Source organism: Rhinopithecus roxellana, chromosome 16 (genome assembly GCF_007565055.1).
Source record: "Rhinopithecus roxellana isolate Shanxi Qingling chromosome 16, ASM756505v1, whole genome shotgun sequence".
NCBI lineage: Eukaryota > Metazoa > Chordata > Mammalia > Primates > Cercopithecidae > Rhinopithecus > Rhinopithecus roxellana.
In genome coordinates this window covers 18,973,062-18,988,604 of record NC_044564.1, presented here as the reverse complement: position 1 = coordinate 18,988,604, position 15,543 = coordinate 18,973,062, and the positions used below count along the sequence as shown (strand labels likewise).

The 15,543-nt window shown below is 56.7% G+C and overlaps 2 protein-coding genes across 9 annotated transcripts in view; one reads left to right on the top strand and one right to left on the bottom strand.

The window, feature by feature from the left end:
* The first annotated feature begins 1,263 nt into the window (after nt 1-1,263).
* On the top strand, nt 1,264-9,084 carry ASB6 (ankyrin repeat and SOCS box containing 6). Of its 3 annotated transcripts, none has more exons than XM_030919648.1 (6): nt 1,264-1,835; nt 2,989-3,170; nt 4,207-4,313; nt 4,405-4,513; nt 5,049-5,135; nt 5,317-9,084. In XM_030919648.1, the coding sequence occupies exons 1-6, from the start codon at nt 1,723-1,725 to the stop codon at nt 5,916-5,918; spliced, it is 1,200 nt and encodes a 399-aa protein (XP_030775508.1). In that variant the 5' UTR covers nt 1,264-1,722; the 3' UTR covers nt 5,919-9,084. The 3 variants fall into 3 exon arrangements, with proteins under 3 accessions (XP_030775508.1, XP_010359230.1, XP_030775509.1); XM_010360928.2 differs by having other exon boundaries at nt 5,251-9,084; XM_030919649.1 differs by lacking the exon at nt 2,989-3,170 and having other exon boundaries at nt 5,251-9,084.
* Nucleotides 8,083-15,543, bottom strand: part of NTMT1 (N-terminal Xaa-Pro-Lys N-methyltransferase 1) — a 16,325-nt gene continuing 8,864 nt past the window's right edge. For 3 of the 6 annotated variants that reach the window (XM_030919652.1, XM_030919650.1, XM_010360929.2), the window contains exons 2-4: nt 10,845-11,060; nt 9,378-9,630; nt 8,083-8,475 (exon numbers count right to left, since the gene is read on the bottom strand). In XM_030919652.1, coding sequence (XP_030775512.1) covers nt 8,219-8,475; nt 9,378-9,630; nt 10,845-11,006 — 672 coding nt within the window. In that variant the 5' untranslated portion in view covers nt 11,007-11,060 and the 3' untranslated portion in view covers nt 8,083-8,218. Of the gene's footprint in view, nt 8,476-9,377; nt 9,631-10,844; nt 11,061-15,543 lie in introns of those variants that run through there. The other 3 variants (XM_030919653.1, XM_030919654.1, XM_010360930.2) reach the window with 3 other exon arrangements.

Below are 15,543 nucleotides of genomic sequence, written 5' to 3'. Positions count from 1 at the left end.
GAACCAAGGCAGAAATGTGCTGGCAGCTGTGAACTCTGTGGCCTGGAGCTGCTTCTAGGCAGCCCAAGTTGGTGTTGCCCTAAAGGGGCTTAAATCTGGCTGCCCACTCCGCCCCTCCTTCCTGAACCAGAGGGTTTTGGTTCCTTCCCACTGAATTCCACTTCCACCGACACAGCACGCTGGCTCCAGCGTCTCAGGTAAGTATGATTATACATTTCTTGTTTGTTTGTTTTTGAGACAGAGTTTTGTTCTTATCACCCAGGCTGGAGTGCAATGGTGCGATCTCCACTCACTGCAACCTCCGCCTCCTGGGTTCAAGCGATTCTCCTGCCTCAGCCTCCCAAGTAGCTGGGATTACAGGTGCCCGCCACCACGCCCGGCTAATTTTTGTATTTTTAGTAGAGATGGGGTTTCATCATACTGGCCAGGCTGGTCTGCAGCTTCGAACTCTTGACCTCAGGTGATCTGCCTGCCTCAGCCTCCCAAAGTGCTGGGGATTATACCCATTTTACAGATGAGGAAATCCAAGTTCAGAGCCAGGCAGTAGCACACTCCTATGTTCCCATCTTCTTGGGAGGCTGAGGCGGGAGGATCACCTGAGCCCAGGAGTTCAAAGCTGCGGTGAGTTGTGATCACTACACTCCAGCCTGGGAAACAGAGTGAGACCCTGTCTCTAAAAAATACACAAGATTCGGGCCAGGCGCGGTGGCTGGCCTATAATCCTAGCACTTTGGGAGGCCGAGGTGGGAGGATCACGAGGTCAGGAGTTCGAGACCAGCCTGGCCAATATGGTGAAACTCCGCTCTAATAAAAATACAAAAATTAGCCGGGCGTGGTGGCCGGCACCTGTAGTCCCAGCTACTCGGGAGGTTGAGGTAGGAGAATCACTTGAACCCAGGAGGCGGAGGTTGCAGTGAGCCAAGATCACTCCACTGCACTCCAGCCTGGGCGACAGAGTGAGACTACGTCTCAAAAAAAATAAAATTAAATAAAAAAATACACAAGATTCATTGAGTCCATCAAGGCAGAGGTGGAGAGGGCTGGCAGCCGTCCTGGCCAGGTGCTCCCTGGGACAGAGAATAAGAAACTGAGGAGGGGACGTGCGAGGACCCTGGTCCTCATCATTCCAGTCAGCGGGCTGGGTGGTGACAGAGGTGGCCCAGCCCCTCTTCAGGGAAGGCGAGGGCCAGGCCGAGCCGGAAGGGGCAGTTGTCTGATGAGCTCAGCGCTCAGGGGCGCCCAGCGCGAGTGGGGCAGCGACAGAGCCGGGGAGCACGACCGGCGGAACTCGGATGGCGCCCAGCGGTTACGGGCGGGATCGCAGGGCGAAGCCAAGCCGGGCCGGGCCCTGGCAGGAAAGGACGGGCCCGCCTGAGTCTCGGATCTGGCTGGCTCGATCCCCGACTCCCCCACTCCGCTGGGACCGCCTACTGGCCATCGCCCGAGTCGGCCTGGCGGTCGTGCCCTGGGACGCGCCGAGGTCCTCCGAGCCCGCAGGGGGCGTTGTCGCCATGCGGGCCACCCTCTGTCGGCGCGGGCAGGAAGTACGAGGGTCACTTCCGGCGGGGGCGCGGCTTGGGCTGAGGAGCTGACCCGGCCTGGCGCAGGGGCTGCACCAAGGGAGCAGGTAGGTTCAGCGGCCGCCGGAGCCCTCCGGTCGGCTTCTGGGCATCTCGGCCTCGGCGAAAAGCGCGACCGCCCTGCTGCGCGGGGCCCGCGGCGATGCCGTTCCTGCACGGCTTCCGGAGGATCATCTTCGAGTACCAGCCGCTGGTGGATGCGATTCTGGGCTCCCTGGGGATCCAGGACCCCGAGCGACAGGAGTCTCTGGACCGGTAAGTCGCCCCCTCCCGTGAGCTGGCCGAGGCCGCTCCGACCCTGCGGCGTCCCACTTTATCACCACAAGCCGGGCGGGGTGGATGCGTGCCCCTTGACAGAGGAAGGGACGGGCGGAAACCGGGGTTGCGTGGCTCGGAGCGCGCGCTGCCCCGCGCGGATCGCACTCCCGCCCCTTGCATGGCGGAGGCGAAGGGCAGGGAGGGCCCGAGGGCGGAGGCTCGCGGGGTGTCGCAGGGCCTCCGCCTCAGCCCCACCCTGTCGCCTGCCTGTGCTGTGCCACCCCCCGGCGTGGCAGGGGAGCAGGCTGGAATCCGTAAGGCCTCAGATGTTACCCCAGAGCAGTGTGAAGGTGGGCTTTTGTAGCAGAGTTTGCGTTTTTATAGACAAGAGCTGGTCTGTCGTGGACCTGCAGGAAAGGTGTCGGGAGCGAATCCGCATTCACTGCCCATGGTACTAGGCGCCTGGGGTCCATCACTGGCTCAGCAAAATCCCCGCCTTGGTGCGTGTGCTCCAGAGGAGAGACTGACAAGTAATTGCGCGGCGGCACGCGAGGTGGAAGGGAGGAGAGAGCACAGGGAAGGGGCTCAGGTGTTTGCGGGGGTTGTCAGTTGGAATTTACAACACGTGGTGATGATGAGTCTCCGCATCCGGGGACTCGCGTGGAAACGTAGGCTTTCTTCGTCAATATCAGCTAAAGGCCTCAATGGGAGAGGAGGGAGGAGGCTGTGTTGCTGTCCTGGCTGCAGGGGTTGCCGGGGCCGGGGTCCTACAGCTTTGAGGGTGAAGGGCTTTCTGAGGAAGCAGCATCAAAGTCGGGCGTGGGCTCTTGGCCTCCAGGGTTCCCTTCAGTCCCAGCAGCCCAGGTGTGTGAGGCTTTGTACCCAAGTCTGCGACCACACTCGGGGCCACGCGGGAGGAGAGCGCAGACAGACCCAGCCCATTCTCCGCAAATCCGAGTCTGCTCCCGTCTTAAGAGATGCAGCCTGACCCTCTCTCTAGTTCAGAGCTTCTCCCAAGCCACTGTGACCCACAGAGCCAGGGCCCTGCTTGCTGATGATTCTAGCAGGACACTAAAGCCCACCAACCCACAGGCTGCCCGATCAGCCGGTCCCACAGCTGTGCCTACCCTCAGCCTGTCTTCTGCCCCAGGCCCAGTTATGTCGCCAGCGAGGAGAACCGAATCCTTGTTCTCACTGAGCTGCTGGAGAGGAAAGCCCACTCTCCCTTTTACCAGGAAGGTGTGAGCAACGCCCTGCTCAAGATGGCTGAGCTGGGGCTGACCCAGGCGGCCGACGTTCTCTTGCGGCATGGGGCCAATCTCAACTTTGAAGGTCAGCGAGAGCCCCCGGGGGTGGGCAGGTGACTTAAACGTGGCTCTGCGCTGGGTGGGCGTCCATGTCTTCAGCCTTGGCTTTTACCATCCTCTGAGGAGTGACTTCCCCCCTTTTATTTCCTGGGTGGCTGTGACTAAAGAATCTCCGATTGGGTGGCCTCCCAAATCCTGCGGGTTTTCAGATGGCTCTCCCCACCTCTGTTCCAAGGGCGGGCGAGTGTTGCTGCTTCTACCATGTGATTGATTAGCAAACTTTCCCCAGCTCCCAGAGTAATCCCCACTTCCATTAATGCGAAAATGCAGCTACTGGCATTGTGCCCAGAGCTAAGGGAAGATAATTTTCTGCCACTTACTCTGAGCCAATTTGTGTTTTTTTTTCTCATGCCATAGGGAGAGGGGAAAACAGGCCGCATTAGGCATAAATCACCACAGAACATGCTGGCTTCCAGCTCCTGAGTGCGAGGGATGGAGATGGAGCCATGCTCCTTTCTCTGTTTTTCACCCAGGGGAGGGCAAGTTTAGCTGGGAGACAGGCAGGGCTGCCTTGTGACCTAATGGGGGCCTGAGACAGCCAGGCACGTCTCCTTTCCCCATCCAAAGACAGGCTTGGAGGCTGCTGGGCTCCTGGAGGGTCAAGGAGCTGAGACGGGAGGGCCAGTTCTGAAGCCAGTGACTTGGAGACCAGCTTGGAGAACCTGGCTGTTACCACCAGGCCTACAGAGCGGAGCAGCCATGGAGTTGCTGCATAGTGCGGCCTCCCAGCCATTCTGAGAGAGTGCGCCCTGTTTTACGGTCCCTTCTTACAGAAGAGGAAACTAAAGCCCCAACAGCTTCAGTAGCGTGCCCACCAGAACACCCCGAGGGCCCTCTAGTATCTGGTGAGGACAGCTCTGTCCTAACCCTTGATGGTGACAGGAGGCTGGGCCTGTGCTTCTGGACACTTTAGGTGGGAGTTTGGGGCTGGGCTCTGCGTCCAGGGGCCCCATGAGAATGCGGATAGGCAGGACCCCCACGAGCTGCGTCTGTGCCTTCAGACCCAGTCACCTACTACACGGCCTTGCACATCGCCGTCCTGCGGAACCAGCCGGACATGGTGGAGCTGCTGGTGCATCACGGCGCCGACATTAATCGGAGGGACCGGGTAAGTGCCAGGTCCAGCTTGTTTTGAAGCAGGGTTGGGCAGGGGCCTGAGCAGCTTCCCAAGCCAACCTGGCTGTGCTTGTTTGGCTCAGATCCACGAGAGTAGCCCCTTGGACCTGGCCAGTGAGGAGCCTGAGCGCCTGCCCTGCCTGCAACGCCTCCTGGATCTTGGAGCTGACGTCAATGCCGCTGACAAGCATGGTGGGTGCTTCCTGCAGGAAAGCAGGACAGCTGGGCCCCCGGGCAGCTTGTGGGGGACACCCAGGGTGCGCCAGGACAACAGCTAGGTGGGCTGACTGGATGCTGGCCCTGGCTGGTGGCACAGCATGGCTGGGCACACAGGGATTCTGCTGACTTGCTGAGCTCAGAGGCTTGAGAGAGACAGTGCAGTCATTGTCCCCGTGCTGGCCCTCAAGGGCCTTCCATAGGAAGAAATAGGGCACGTATGCACTCAGCTTCCAAGAAACAATGGCTTCCCATTGGGAGAGGCCTAGCTAACATTTCAGGTAGCATCCTGGGGTCCAGAAAAATCCTACTTTTCTGCTGGGGGCCTTTCTGCTCCCAGTTCTGTGGGTGGAAAGGCAATGACCAGAAGCCCATCACCCTTAGCCCTCACCCGAGCTGAGAGCTGTCTCTGAAAGTTCATCTTCTGATCCGGAGTGTCTGGATTTCTGCCACCTCCTCTGGGTTGCCCTGACCTGGGCTTCCTGGCCTCCTGCTCCTCCTCCCTCCCTAGGAAAGACTGCTCTGCTCCATGCTCTGGCCAGCAGCGACGGGGTACAGATCCACAATACTGAGAACATCCGGCTCCTGCTGGAAGGAGGTGAGGCTGGCGCGCTCCTAGGCCTTGTCCTCTCCCCCGCCCCTTCAATGTGTGCTGTTGCTTTGCCGGGGTTGAAGACCTTCTCCCAGTGTCTCTTGTTCTATGGCTCTTCTAGGGGCAGACGTCAAGGCCACCACCAAGGATGGGGACACAGTGTTCACCTGCATCATCTTCCTACTAGGTGAGACCGTGGGAGGGGACAAAGAGGAGGCCCAGATGATCAACCGCTTCTGCTTCCAAGTCACACGGCTGCTGCTGGCACATGGGGCCGACCCCAGCGAGTGCCCGGCCCATGAGTCCCTCACCCACATCTGCCTCAAGAGCTTTAAACTGCATTTCCCTCTCCTGCGCTTCCTGCTGGAGTCCGGAGCCGCCTACAACTGCTCCCTGCATGGCGCGTCCTGCTGGTCTGGCTTTCACATCATCTTTGAGAGGCTCTGTTCCCACCCAGGCTGCACAGAAGACGAGAGCCATGCGGACCTCCTGCGCAAAGCCGAGACCGTCCTGGATCTCATGGTGACCAACTCTCAGAAACTCCAGCTGCCCGAAAACTTCGATATCCACCCTGTGGGCAGCCTGGCGGAAAAGATCCAGGCCCTCCACTTCTCCTTGAGGCAGCTGGAGAGCTATCCCCCGCCCCTCAAGCACCTGTGCCGTGTGTCCATCAGGCTCTACCTTCAGCCGTGGCCTGTGGATGTGAAGGTCAAAGCCCTGCCTCTGCCTGACAGGCTGAAGTGGTACCTCCTTAGTGAGCACAGTGGCTCCATGGAAGATGACATTTGACAGGTCTCAGGCTACAGAACAGGGGACATGGGCAGCCTTAGGTCAGCCTGTTGGTAGAACCTGGGACAGCCTTAGAGGGTCTTTTTGATCTGGGAGATGAGACGGGATCCTTCATGAGAAAAGCCAGCCAGGTAGAGCCTGAAACTGTGATCACTCCAGTGGTGAAGGGTGTGGCTCTGTCTTCCAGAGAGACTGCTCCCTTCCCTCCAGCAGCACTCCAAGTCCCACCCATGTTAGACAAAGGAACAGGGCTTGGACTGAAGTCATGTTTATACCCTCTGAACTGGAGGGCAGTGCCAGGGCATTTACAGAAGCTGGGAAGGACCAAGCCTCCACATCCCCAGGGCTGCGGGGGTCTTGTTTGCGGCACGTGGCAGTACAGCTGGAGAGGAAGCCTGGGGCGCGTCCTGTGCGGTGCCAAGGCCCCACCTCTGCCCCTTTTCCTTCCAGGTTCTGTTGCAGCAGTGTTTCTGGTGGGCTAGTGGGGAGGAGACACTAAGGGCCCCACAGGCTTGTCTTCATGGTGTTGCAAGCCAGGCTGGCCCCTGCCTGTTCCTGTAGCTTTGGGGCCAGGTCAGCCGTGGCCCCACCTACCAGAACTGTGCTCTGCTGGCAGCTGTGCTTGTGCCAAACCCAGGGCCTCAGCGACCATGACCTCTGCTAAAAAGCAATCATGAGTGTGCGGCTGGGGACAGACCTCTCTGTTGTCTCCTGTTGAGGGGCTCTCTTTGGAGCAACCCAAGAGCCGACTGTACCACCCAACTGGGAGCCCTCAGTCCCTTCCAGGTTGCATCGGTCATTGGGAATTGTGGAAATGCCTCTGGGGATAAACTGAGGTGACTAAGTGATATATTTATAAGATTAAACTGACTTTCTTGGCCTTAACGGTCCTTGTACAATATTTCTGCCCCGCCCCTCCACAGTTCAGGATAGAGGCTCCCACAGCAGCTGGTAAGGAAGGGGGTGGCAGGTGTGAGGAGATGCTGTGTTTGGGGAATTGTTTCCAAGTCCCTGCAAAGAAGCACCACTACAGACTGGCGAGGGCCTCCACAGTGTTGAGGTCCCATTTTATTATTTTTTTCGAAACAGTCTGTCACCCAGGTTGGAGTGCGATGGTGCAATCTCGGCTCACTGGGACCTCTGCCTCCCAGGTTCAAGCAGTTCTGCCTCAGCCTCCTGAGTAGGTGGCATTACAGGTGCCCGCCACCATGCCTGACTGATCTTTGTATTTTAGTAGAGACGGGGTTTCACCATGTTGGCCAGGCTGGTCTCAAATTCCTGACTTCAGGTGATTCACCTGCCTCTGCCTTCCAAAGTGCTGGGATTACAAAGGCATGAGCCACTGTGCCCGGCCCCCATTTTATTTTATTTATTTTTTGGGATGGAGTCTCGCTCTGTCACCTAGGGTGCAGTGCAGTGGTGCAGTGTCGGCTCACTGCAAGCTCCGCCTCCCGGGTTCACACCATTCTCCTGCCTCAGCCTTCCAAGTAGCTAGCTGGGACTACAGGCGCCCACCACCAAGCCCGGCTTTTTTTTTTTTTTTTGTATTTTTAGTAGAGACGGGGTTTCACCATGTTAGCCAGGATGGTCTCGAACTCCTGACCTCGTGATCTGCCCACCTCAGCCTCCCAAAGCGCTGGGATTACAGGCGTGAGCCACCGCGCCTGCCCCATTTTATTTTTCACTTTAAATGCCTGCCAAGGAGCAGCCTCAAACCCAGAGAAGAACGAGGCTTCAGGGAACTTCCCTGCTGCAGGCTGTTGTCACGCTTTAAGGGTCCCAGGCTTCCACTGCCAAGCAGGACTTGGCACGTGAGCACCCCCAACCACAGCACCATCAGGCAGCACCCATGGGTTCCACCAGCCCAGCTCTGTCCCTCCCCTAGGTAAAGACCACACTGAAGTCTTCAAGTCCCCAACAACCAGGTTGGGGGTGGTTTCCTTCCTCTTCAGGCAGCCAGGCCCATGGCTGGAAGGCTAGGCTGGAGGCCCAGGGAATCGGCTACTGATGTGACCACCGTATTCCCACATGGGGAGCCCTGGAGCCCCTTCCACCCAATCCCATCTCACAGGGCAGCAAGGCCTGGGCTCCTGCCTCACCGCTGGTTCAGCAGCACCCTCCCCCCACTGGGTCCCACCTTGCCTTTTGAAGAAGAATCCGCATAATGAGTGGACGGCAGACAGCTATATTTAGTGATGCCTCGACACTCACGAACCGCCAGTGTGGCGCCTGGATCTTGCCCAGCTGCCAGCTCCCCCCACCCGGACTGTGGTTCCTCAGTTTCTCCTGCCAGCCCTGGCTCATCTCAGGGCAAAGCTATAGACGTGGTAGATCTCATCGGGGAGGTCCTCCTGCCTCTCCTCAGCCAGGAGGCTGAGGCCTGCGCTGCAGATGATCCTGCGGACCACATCCAGGTCCCGGCACACACTGCTGTCCACGTCATCCAGAATCACGCCCTCCTGGGCCATGTTGTCTTTGATGACGATGATACCGTTGGGGCGGAGGCTGCCCTTGCAGCGCCGCAGGAACTCGGCCAGGTGTTGATCGGTCAGGTGGCCTGGGGAGGGCAGAAGCAAGGTTACCAGTGCACAATGCAAGGGGATGCTGGCCACCAGATGGGATGTATTTCTCAGCCCTCCTGAGCCCTTCATTTGTGCCCAGCATTTTGTGTGCACACATGGCCTCCCTGGCTCTCAGCAGTCCCGACAGATTTACTAAACCCCATTTCATAGAAGAGGAAACTGTGGCTCAGAGATCTTCTACCTAGAGACACATTAAGCCAGAATTTAACTTGACGGGGTGACGTCCAAGTCCTGCCTGATACCTACACGCCATGATGCCCCACCCCTGCCAGGCTTGGATCAGAAGAGTGAACCTCAGCTAAGAGTTTGGCATTGCAGGAGCTTCTGGACAGACTGCCTTCCCTACACTAGAAGTCCCCACAGAGGCTTCTGAGACCACAAAATACAAGGCCAGACCTAGCGTGTCCACAGCAGGCCTGTGCTGCCCACCTCAGGAGGTGGCCGACTGCTGCTAGTGGCCTGCCACGCCAGGTCAGCAGCCCAGGGCACAGCGCTTGAGGTGTACTGTTAGGCTAAGAGGGTGCAGGGCTAGACACAAAGCTTAAACTTTTCATCTTATTAAAAATAAAACCCTTATAAAACTCTCACTTTGAGTGCAGTAAGTTATTGGCCATTAAAATTTAACAAAAAACTGCACCCAAATGGATGGTAGCAGGTCTTCAACTGAAACAAAACCTAGAAAGAAGAAATCTACCTTTTAGGCTGAGCCTGTCCCTCAGTCCTGGGAAGCATGGGGTGGGGGTGGGCATGGGGGGATTGGAGAATCCTCACTGGCTTACTTGCTGCAGGAGCGCAAAGTCCTGGTCCTGACACCTTATGGGGAACCCGAGTGGCAGGAGATGTACAGGTGGGCAGGGAAGGGCGGTGGGACCCTCACCTATCACCCACTGGATCCAGATCACGTCGTAAGAGTCCGGCTCTGGGGTGAAGTCCTGGAGCCCACAACAGAAGTAGTTCCTCACCCTCTTGCCCTCCTCCCCCAGGTAGGTCTTGGCTTGAACCAGGAAGTCCTCCGTTACGTCGACCATATCCACCTCTCTGAACAGCGGCAGGAGCAGCCGCTTGGTGATCCTCCCAATGCCAGCTCCACAGTCCAGGGCGCAGGACGTTCCTGTCTTGTTCGGGCCTTCCTGAAAAGCAGAGGCATGTAACCTATCGGAGAGACCCTGTCGCCGCACGTGGGGGCCCTTCCTCATGAGCCCTGGGACTCAGACTCCAGTCAGGATTCCAGGACTCCGCACAAGCTGAGCACTGGCGGGGAGGTCTGTGCTGGCTGCCAGCTTGTACAGAGTCCTGATTCAAGGGGATAAGCGTGGAAGGCCACCCTGCTGGGCCACATATTCCTTTATCTTTGCAAGTTTTTTTGTAGAGACAGGATCTCATTCTGTTGCCCAGGCTGGAATGCAGTAGTGGGATCATGGCTCACTGCAGCCTCAGACCCCTGGGCTCAAGCCATCCTCCATCTTCCCGCCTCAGCCTCCCAAGTAGCTGGGACTACAGGCATGTGCCACCATGCCCAACTCTTTATTTTTATTTTTATTTTTTATTTTTTGTAGAGACAGGGCCTCGGTCTGTTGCCCAAGCTGGTCTCAAACTCCTGGGCTCAAGCAGTCCTCCCACCTTGAAATCCCAAAGAGCTGGGATTACAGGAGTGAGCCGCTGCCCCAGCCCTGGGCCACACATTTCTAAAATGAAAGCTAATTTCCACGTAAAGGTGGTAACTTGAACAGGTACACTAATCTCTCCTGAGTCTCCAGGTAAACAACGGCAGAGAGGAGCGGGGAGAATGGAAGTAGGACAACGGGTGAACGAGGGTGCGGAGAGGGAACGCGGAGGGAGGGGAGGCGCTGGATGGAGCAGGTGGCCAACAGCAGCCTCCAGTACCAGCCATGAGAGAGACAAGAAGGTGGGGGGCTCCAGGCCCGGGCGTCCCAGCCTAGTACAGAAAAGGCTGGGGTTGCAGCAGAGGGTAGAAACCATGGCATGTAACTAGGAGTCTTCGTCCAGAATGGCCAACACCCTCAGCCCAAATACCCATGGGCATGGCAGGAGAGCAAGGGTTTTGTCCCTGGCAAAACCCAACAGTTGAAGAGAAGTTTGCCCAATTCGGGCACCTCAGTTCTGCCTAACAGCCAGCTCCTGTCTGGTAACCTTGAGGCTAAGTCCACAGTCTAGAAGTTACCCCACTGTGCCCACCCAGCCCAGCTCCTCAAGGCTTTGGGGTAGGTACCAAGAGACAGCCAACGACCCTGCAGTGTTACATGTAAAAGGTGGCACCCCACATGGATTCGGCAGTGCCACCAGAGCCACAGCCTCTCCTGGAGAGCACGCCAGACCTGCCTACCCTCAAAAACCTCTGCAGAAACTTCCGGGAGCTGTTGATGTCGATGCTGGAGATGTGGCCATACCCCCCAAGCATGCCGTCCACCGTGGGTGGGATTTGTTTCCAGTAGGTCTTGGCCTTGGAATAGAATTGCTTCTCGTCTTCTATCACCTCGCTCGTCATGCTGTCACCAACCACGGCTCTGCTCAAGCACCACGATCAGCACCCGCAACTCTCCTGGGTAAGGAAGTGGGTGTGAGTCAGCGGGCCAGGGACCTGGCAGAAAGGCCCCCGGGGCAGAGGGCCAGTCTCACGCCAGGCTTCACAAGTCACACATGTTGCTGAGTGCAGAGGGAAGTCCAGGGTCCCCAAATCTGCTTCTACCCCTTGGATAACAGCATCTTCTGTCTTTTGCACTCGGAGCACCCGCCCTAATTCCTAGCTTCACGTTCTTTTACGTTTTCATTTTTTCTGGAGTGCAGTGGTGTGATCACAGCTCAATGCAGCCTCCAATTCCAGAGCTCAAGAGACCCTCCCAACTCACCCTCCGGAGCAGCCAGGACTACAGTTGTGTGCCACCATGCCTGGCTAATTATTTTTTGTAGAGATGGGGTCTCACTACATTACAAAGGTTGGTCTTGAACTCCTGACCTCAAGAGATTCTCCCACCTTGGCCTCCCAAAGTGCTGGGATTACGGGTGTGAGCCACTGTGCCTGGACTGGCTTCAAGTTCTTGACATGCTTTATATGACACCTGACGCAGTGGCTTCCGGGCACAGAAAACCCTGATCAATAAAGAGAAAAGACCGCAAAGCAGAGAGCACCAACAGACCCTGGAGGGCCAGGGAAGTTTCCACGCCTCCCTTCCTCTGGCTCAGAGCACAGCAACAACTCACGGTGGGGTCCAGTCCTCCGTTAATGAGGAGTGCGGACTCTGTGCCAGGCACCAGGCTGTGAACCAGGCAGACAGCCAGGCAGAAAACAATTCTACAGACACAACCACACCTGTAGGGAGGGCTGCAGAGGAGAAGCACCAGTGCCAGCAGAGCACGGAGAGAGGAAGTGGACTCAGATGGGAGGACCAGGGAAGGCATCCCTGAGGAGGGGACGCATAAGCTGAAACCAATGGATGGGCAAGAATAAATGCAGCCGGTGGAGGGTGACAGCTCTGCTCCCAGAGGCAAGGACAGACAGCCCTTGTGGCTGCCGGTTCCTGGTCTCACAGTCAACTCCAGCAGTTTCGACTGCATCCTACAGAGCAAGGAGTGTGAACCACCCTGAGGCCCAGCAGAGAGTGGCCCGGGAAGACCGGTGCTTCTGAAGACTGCTGGCAGCAATGGAGACGGCAGGGGGATGAGGAGACCGCTGCCACAGCAGGAGAGGGAACTAGAAAGCCTCAGCTGGGTCCTGGCAGCAGAGCCCAGGCCCACCTTGCCCTTCAGGACAGGGATGACAGTTCAGTGGCTCCACGCTCCAAGGGCGGTCAGCCTGCCATAAGCTTCCCATAGGCACAGTGCTGTTACCAAGGCACACCACGCTTAGGGGCTGTTCTAGTTGCTGTGAGGCTTGCCAAGACCTCAGAGAGCTCTAGTCCAGGAGGACAGGCAAAGAGCAAAGGGAACGAAAATACGCAGCAGAAAAATAAGATTCTCATGGAACCATAAAGTGCTGAGGAAACTCAAAGGGCAGAGGAATCCTTTCTGAACAGCAGACAGGGGCAGTGGCCTGGAGGAGGCAGCCCGAGCTGGGCATCCAAGGACAGGGAGTGCTGGAGGGGTGGGGCACAGACAGAGGGAGCAGCTGTGGGACAGCATGGGCCATCAGAGGCAGAGAGTGGAGGTGGGGAACACAGTGTGGAAGGTGAGCTGGGAAAGGCAGACGGGGCCTGGATGAGGGCGGCCCCAAGTGCATGCTGGGCACCAACTCTCAGCTGATGGGCTTCCCACGCTGCCAGGGCCTAACCTGAAGGGAGGCAGAGTGAGAATGGCAGTGGCCGTGCTGGCTGTCACAGGACAAACAGCAACAGCGGGAGGCAGGAATCCCAGCAGCAGCAGCAGCTGCTACATCCTGATAAACCCATGATAAAGGGAAAATCTCCTCGGTGGAAAACGCGCAGCTGACTGGGAGCTGCAGCTCACCACCTCGCACGTGCTGCTTCCACACAGGAGAGCAGGGGGCTTCTAGCAAATGCCTGTCACCAAAGTTGACAAATCGTAGGTCCAAATCCGTCTGCCTGACCCCTGGAGCTACAGGGTCAACACGGAAGAGTCCACATGGGGAACTCGGGCACAGTTCTCAAACACAACTCAAAGCTTAAAACCCTAAGACCCAGGAACGCTCTAGGGGCTTCAAGAGAAGTGGTCAGAGGGAAACGGGAAAACGCCCTGAGAAGGAGCACAAGGCCTTCGGTAAGCAACTATGAGGAAAGAGAAGGGAAACTAAACCCAAGACAAGCTGGAGAATATTTTTCTTCTTTGTTTTTCGAGAAAGGGTCTCAGTGTCGCCAGACTAGAGTATGGCTCAGGTGACCCTCCCATCTCGGCCTCCAGGGTAGCTGGGACTACAGGCACACACCGCCACACCTGTCTAACTTTTGTATTTTCTGTAGAGACGGAGTTTTGCCATGTTGCCCAGGCTGGTCTCAAACACCTGGCTGCAAGTGATCTACCTGCCTCGGCTTCCCAAGGTGTTGGGGTTACAGGCGGAAGTCACTGCACCCAGCCAAGATTTTTCATTGGTCAAATTTGTTACTGGCCCCCAGTACTATCTTCTGCACTACTATATTCTGAACCTGTCCTGAAAGAGAAGGATCTTTCCAGAAGCAGCAGGCCCACCCCAGCCAGTAAGCTCAAGAATACTTCTAACCAGGCCGGGCGCCGTGGCTCACACCTGTAATCCCAGCACTTTGGGAGGCCGAGGCAGGCGGATCATGAGGTCAGGAGATCGAGATCCTCCTGGCTAACACAGTGAAACTCTGTTTCTACTAAAAATACAAAAAAATTAGCCGGGCACGGTGGCGCGCACCTGTAGTCCCAGCTACTCGGGAGGCTGAGGCAGGAGAATGGCCTGAACACAGGAGGTAGAGCTTGCTGTGAGCCAAGATCGTGCCACTGCATTCCAGCCTGGGCGACAGAGCAAGACTCTGTATCAAAAAAAAAAAAAGAATACTTCTAACGGATGCAATTCTCCTTCTGTTACTGGTCAGCCTTTTCCAGAGACCCAGCCAGCCAGTGGGGGCAACAGGGAAAGGCCTGTTGTGGCTGCTGAGAACAGAGGGGATGGGGTCCCTCCTCTCCAACCCCATGCCTGACTCCTTCAGCAGATTTGAGCTTTCTTCACAGACAAAGTCACACACCAGCTTTCTGAGGGTCCAGAGAGAGCTGACAAGACCCATGTGCTCTACCGGGGCCCGGTTCTTCTTAGATCCGTGATTGGGTCTTTTCACCCTTAGCAGAACCCTTTGGCTGTGCCTAAAGAGAAGCCTGCTTAAACCTCTCTTCAGATTCTTGTTTTTTTGAGATGGGGGTCTTGCTATCTGGCCCAGGCTGGCCTCAAACTCCCGGGCTCAGGCCATCCTCCCTATTCAGCCTCCCAAGTAGCTGAGATTACAGGCGTATGACACTGCGCCTGGCTTCCCTCTTCAGATTATTGAATCCACTCGCAGACTGACCCCTCACTTTACCGTTCACGCACCAGGGTTTGGGCCACAATGAAGAAAGGCAGCAATCACTGCACCAATCAGGGAGCCCTTTGGGGTAACAGGCTGGGGAGGACCTTAGTTCTAATTACTGCACATAACACCCTCCCTGCAAGCTGACCACAAAGCTCCCACACTGGTGTCCCAGCACTGGGAACAACACTGCTGGAAAGAGAAAGCAGCCCATGGCTCAGAAACCCCGTCTCTATCAAAAATACACACATTCTAGTACCTCCCAGCTACTAGGGAGGCTGAGGTGGGAGGATCACTTGAACCTGGGAGGTCAAGGCTGCAGTGAGCCATGATCCTCCCTCTGCATTCCAGTAAGGGCAACAGAGTGAGACAGTGTGTCAAAAAAAGAAGAAGAACGAATTCTTGTTCCCACCGGACCTGCCAATCCTCAAGACTGCTAGATGTGCCATGGTGGCTGACAGGGAAAAGGGCCACCAATCTGAATGTCACCATGTAGCTGGGTTTGGTGGCTGCTATGGTCTGACGGGGTAAGGACCAGGTCAGGTGGGCTGCCTGCCCCTCTGCCAGCAGGCACCAGAGCAACCATGTCACAGCCCTCCATCAGTCACTCGGAGAGGACGGCATTTGAAACTACAGCCGGGTGCAGTGGCTCATGCCTATCATCTGAGCACTTTGGGAGGCTGAGGTGGGAAGACTGCTTGAACCCAGGAGTTTGAGTCCAGCCTGGATAAGAGCGAGACCCTGTCTCAAAAAACAAAAAACACTTGGTGGCTGGGAAAATTAAAGACAAAGGTTAAAAAACGAAATACTACTCTTCCACACCATGCTAGCACAACTCCCATTCAGACTGGAGCACGGCGAGAGCCAGCCTGTCTCCCTCTCACTGCCCACCAGTCTTGGCAAACTGAAGGTTTTGTATTCAGTTCTATCTCTCACCTGGCCTGGGAGCTCCCAGAGCAGTGGCAACATTTGAGATTTATCACTATGCTTCTCTTGCATCCCACGAAACATAGATATTCAACAGAAAGTTCATCTCTGATCAAATGAACA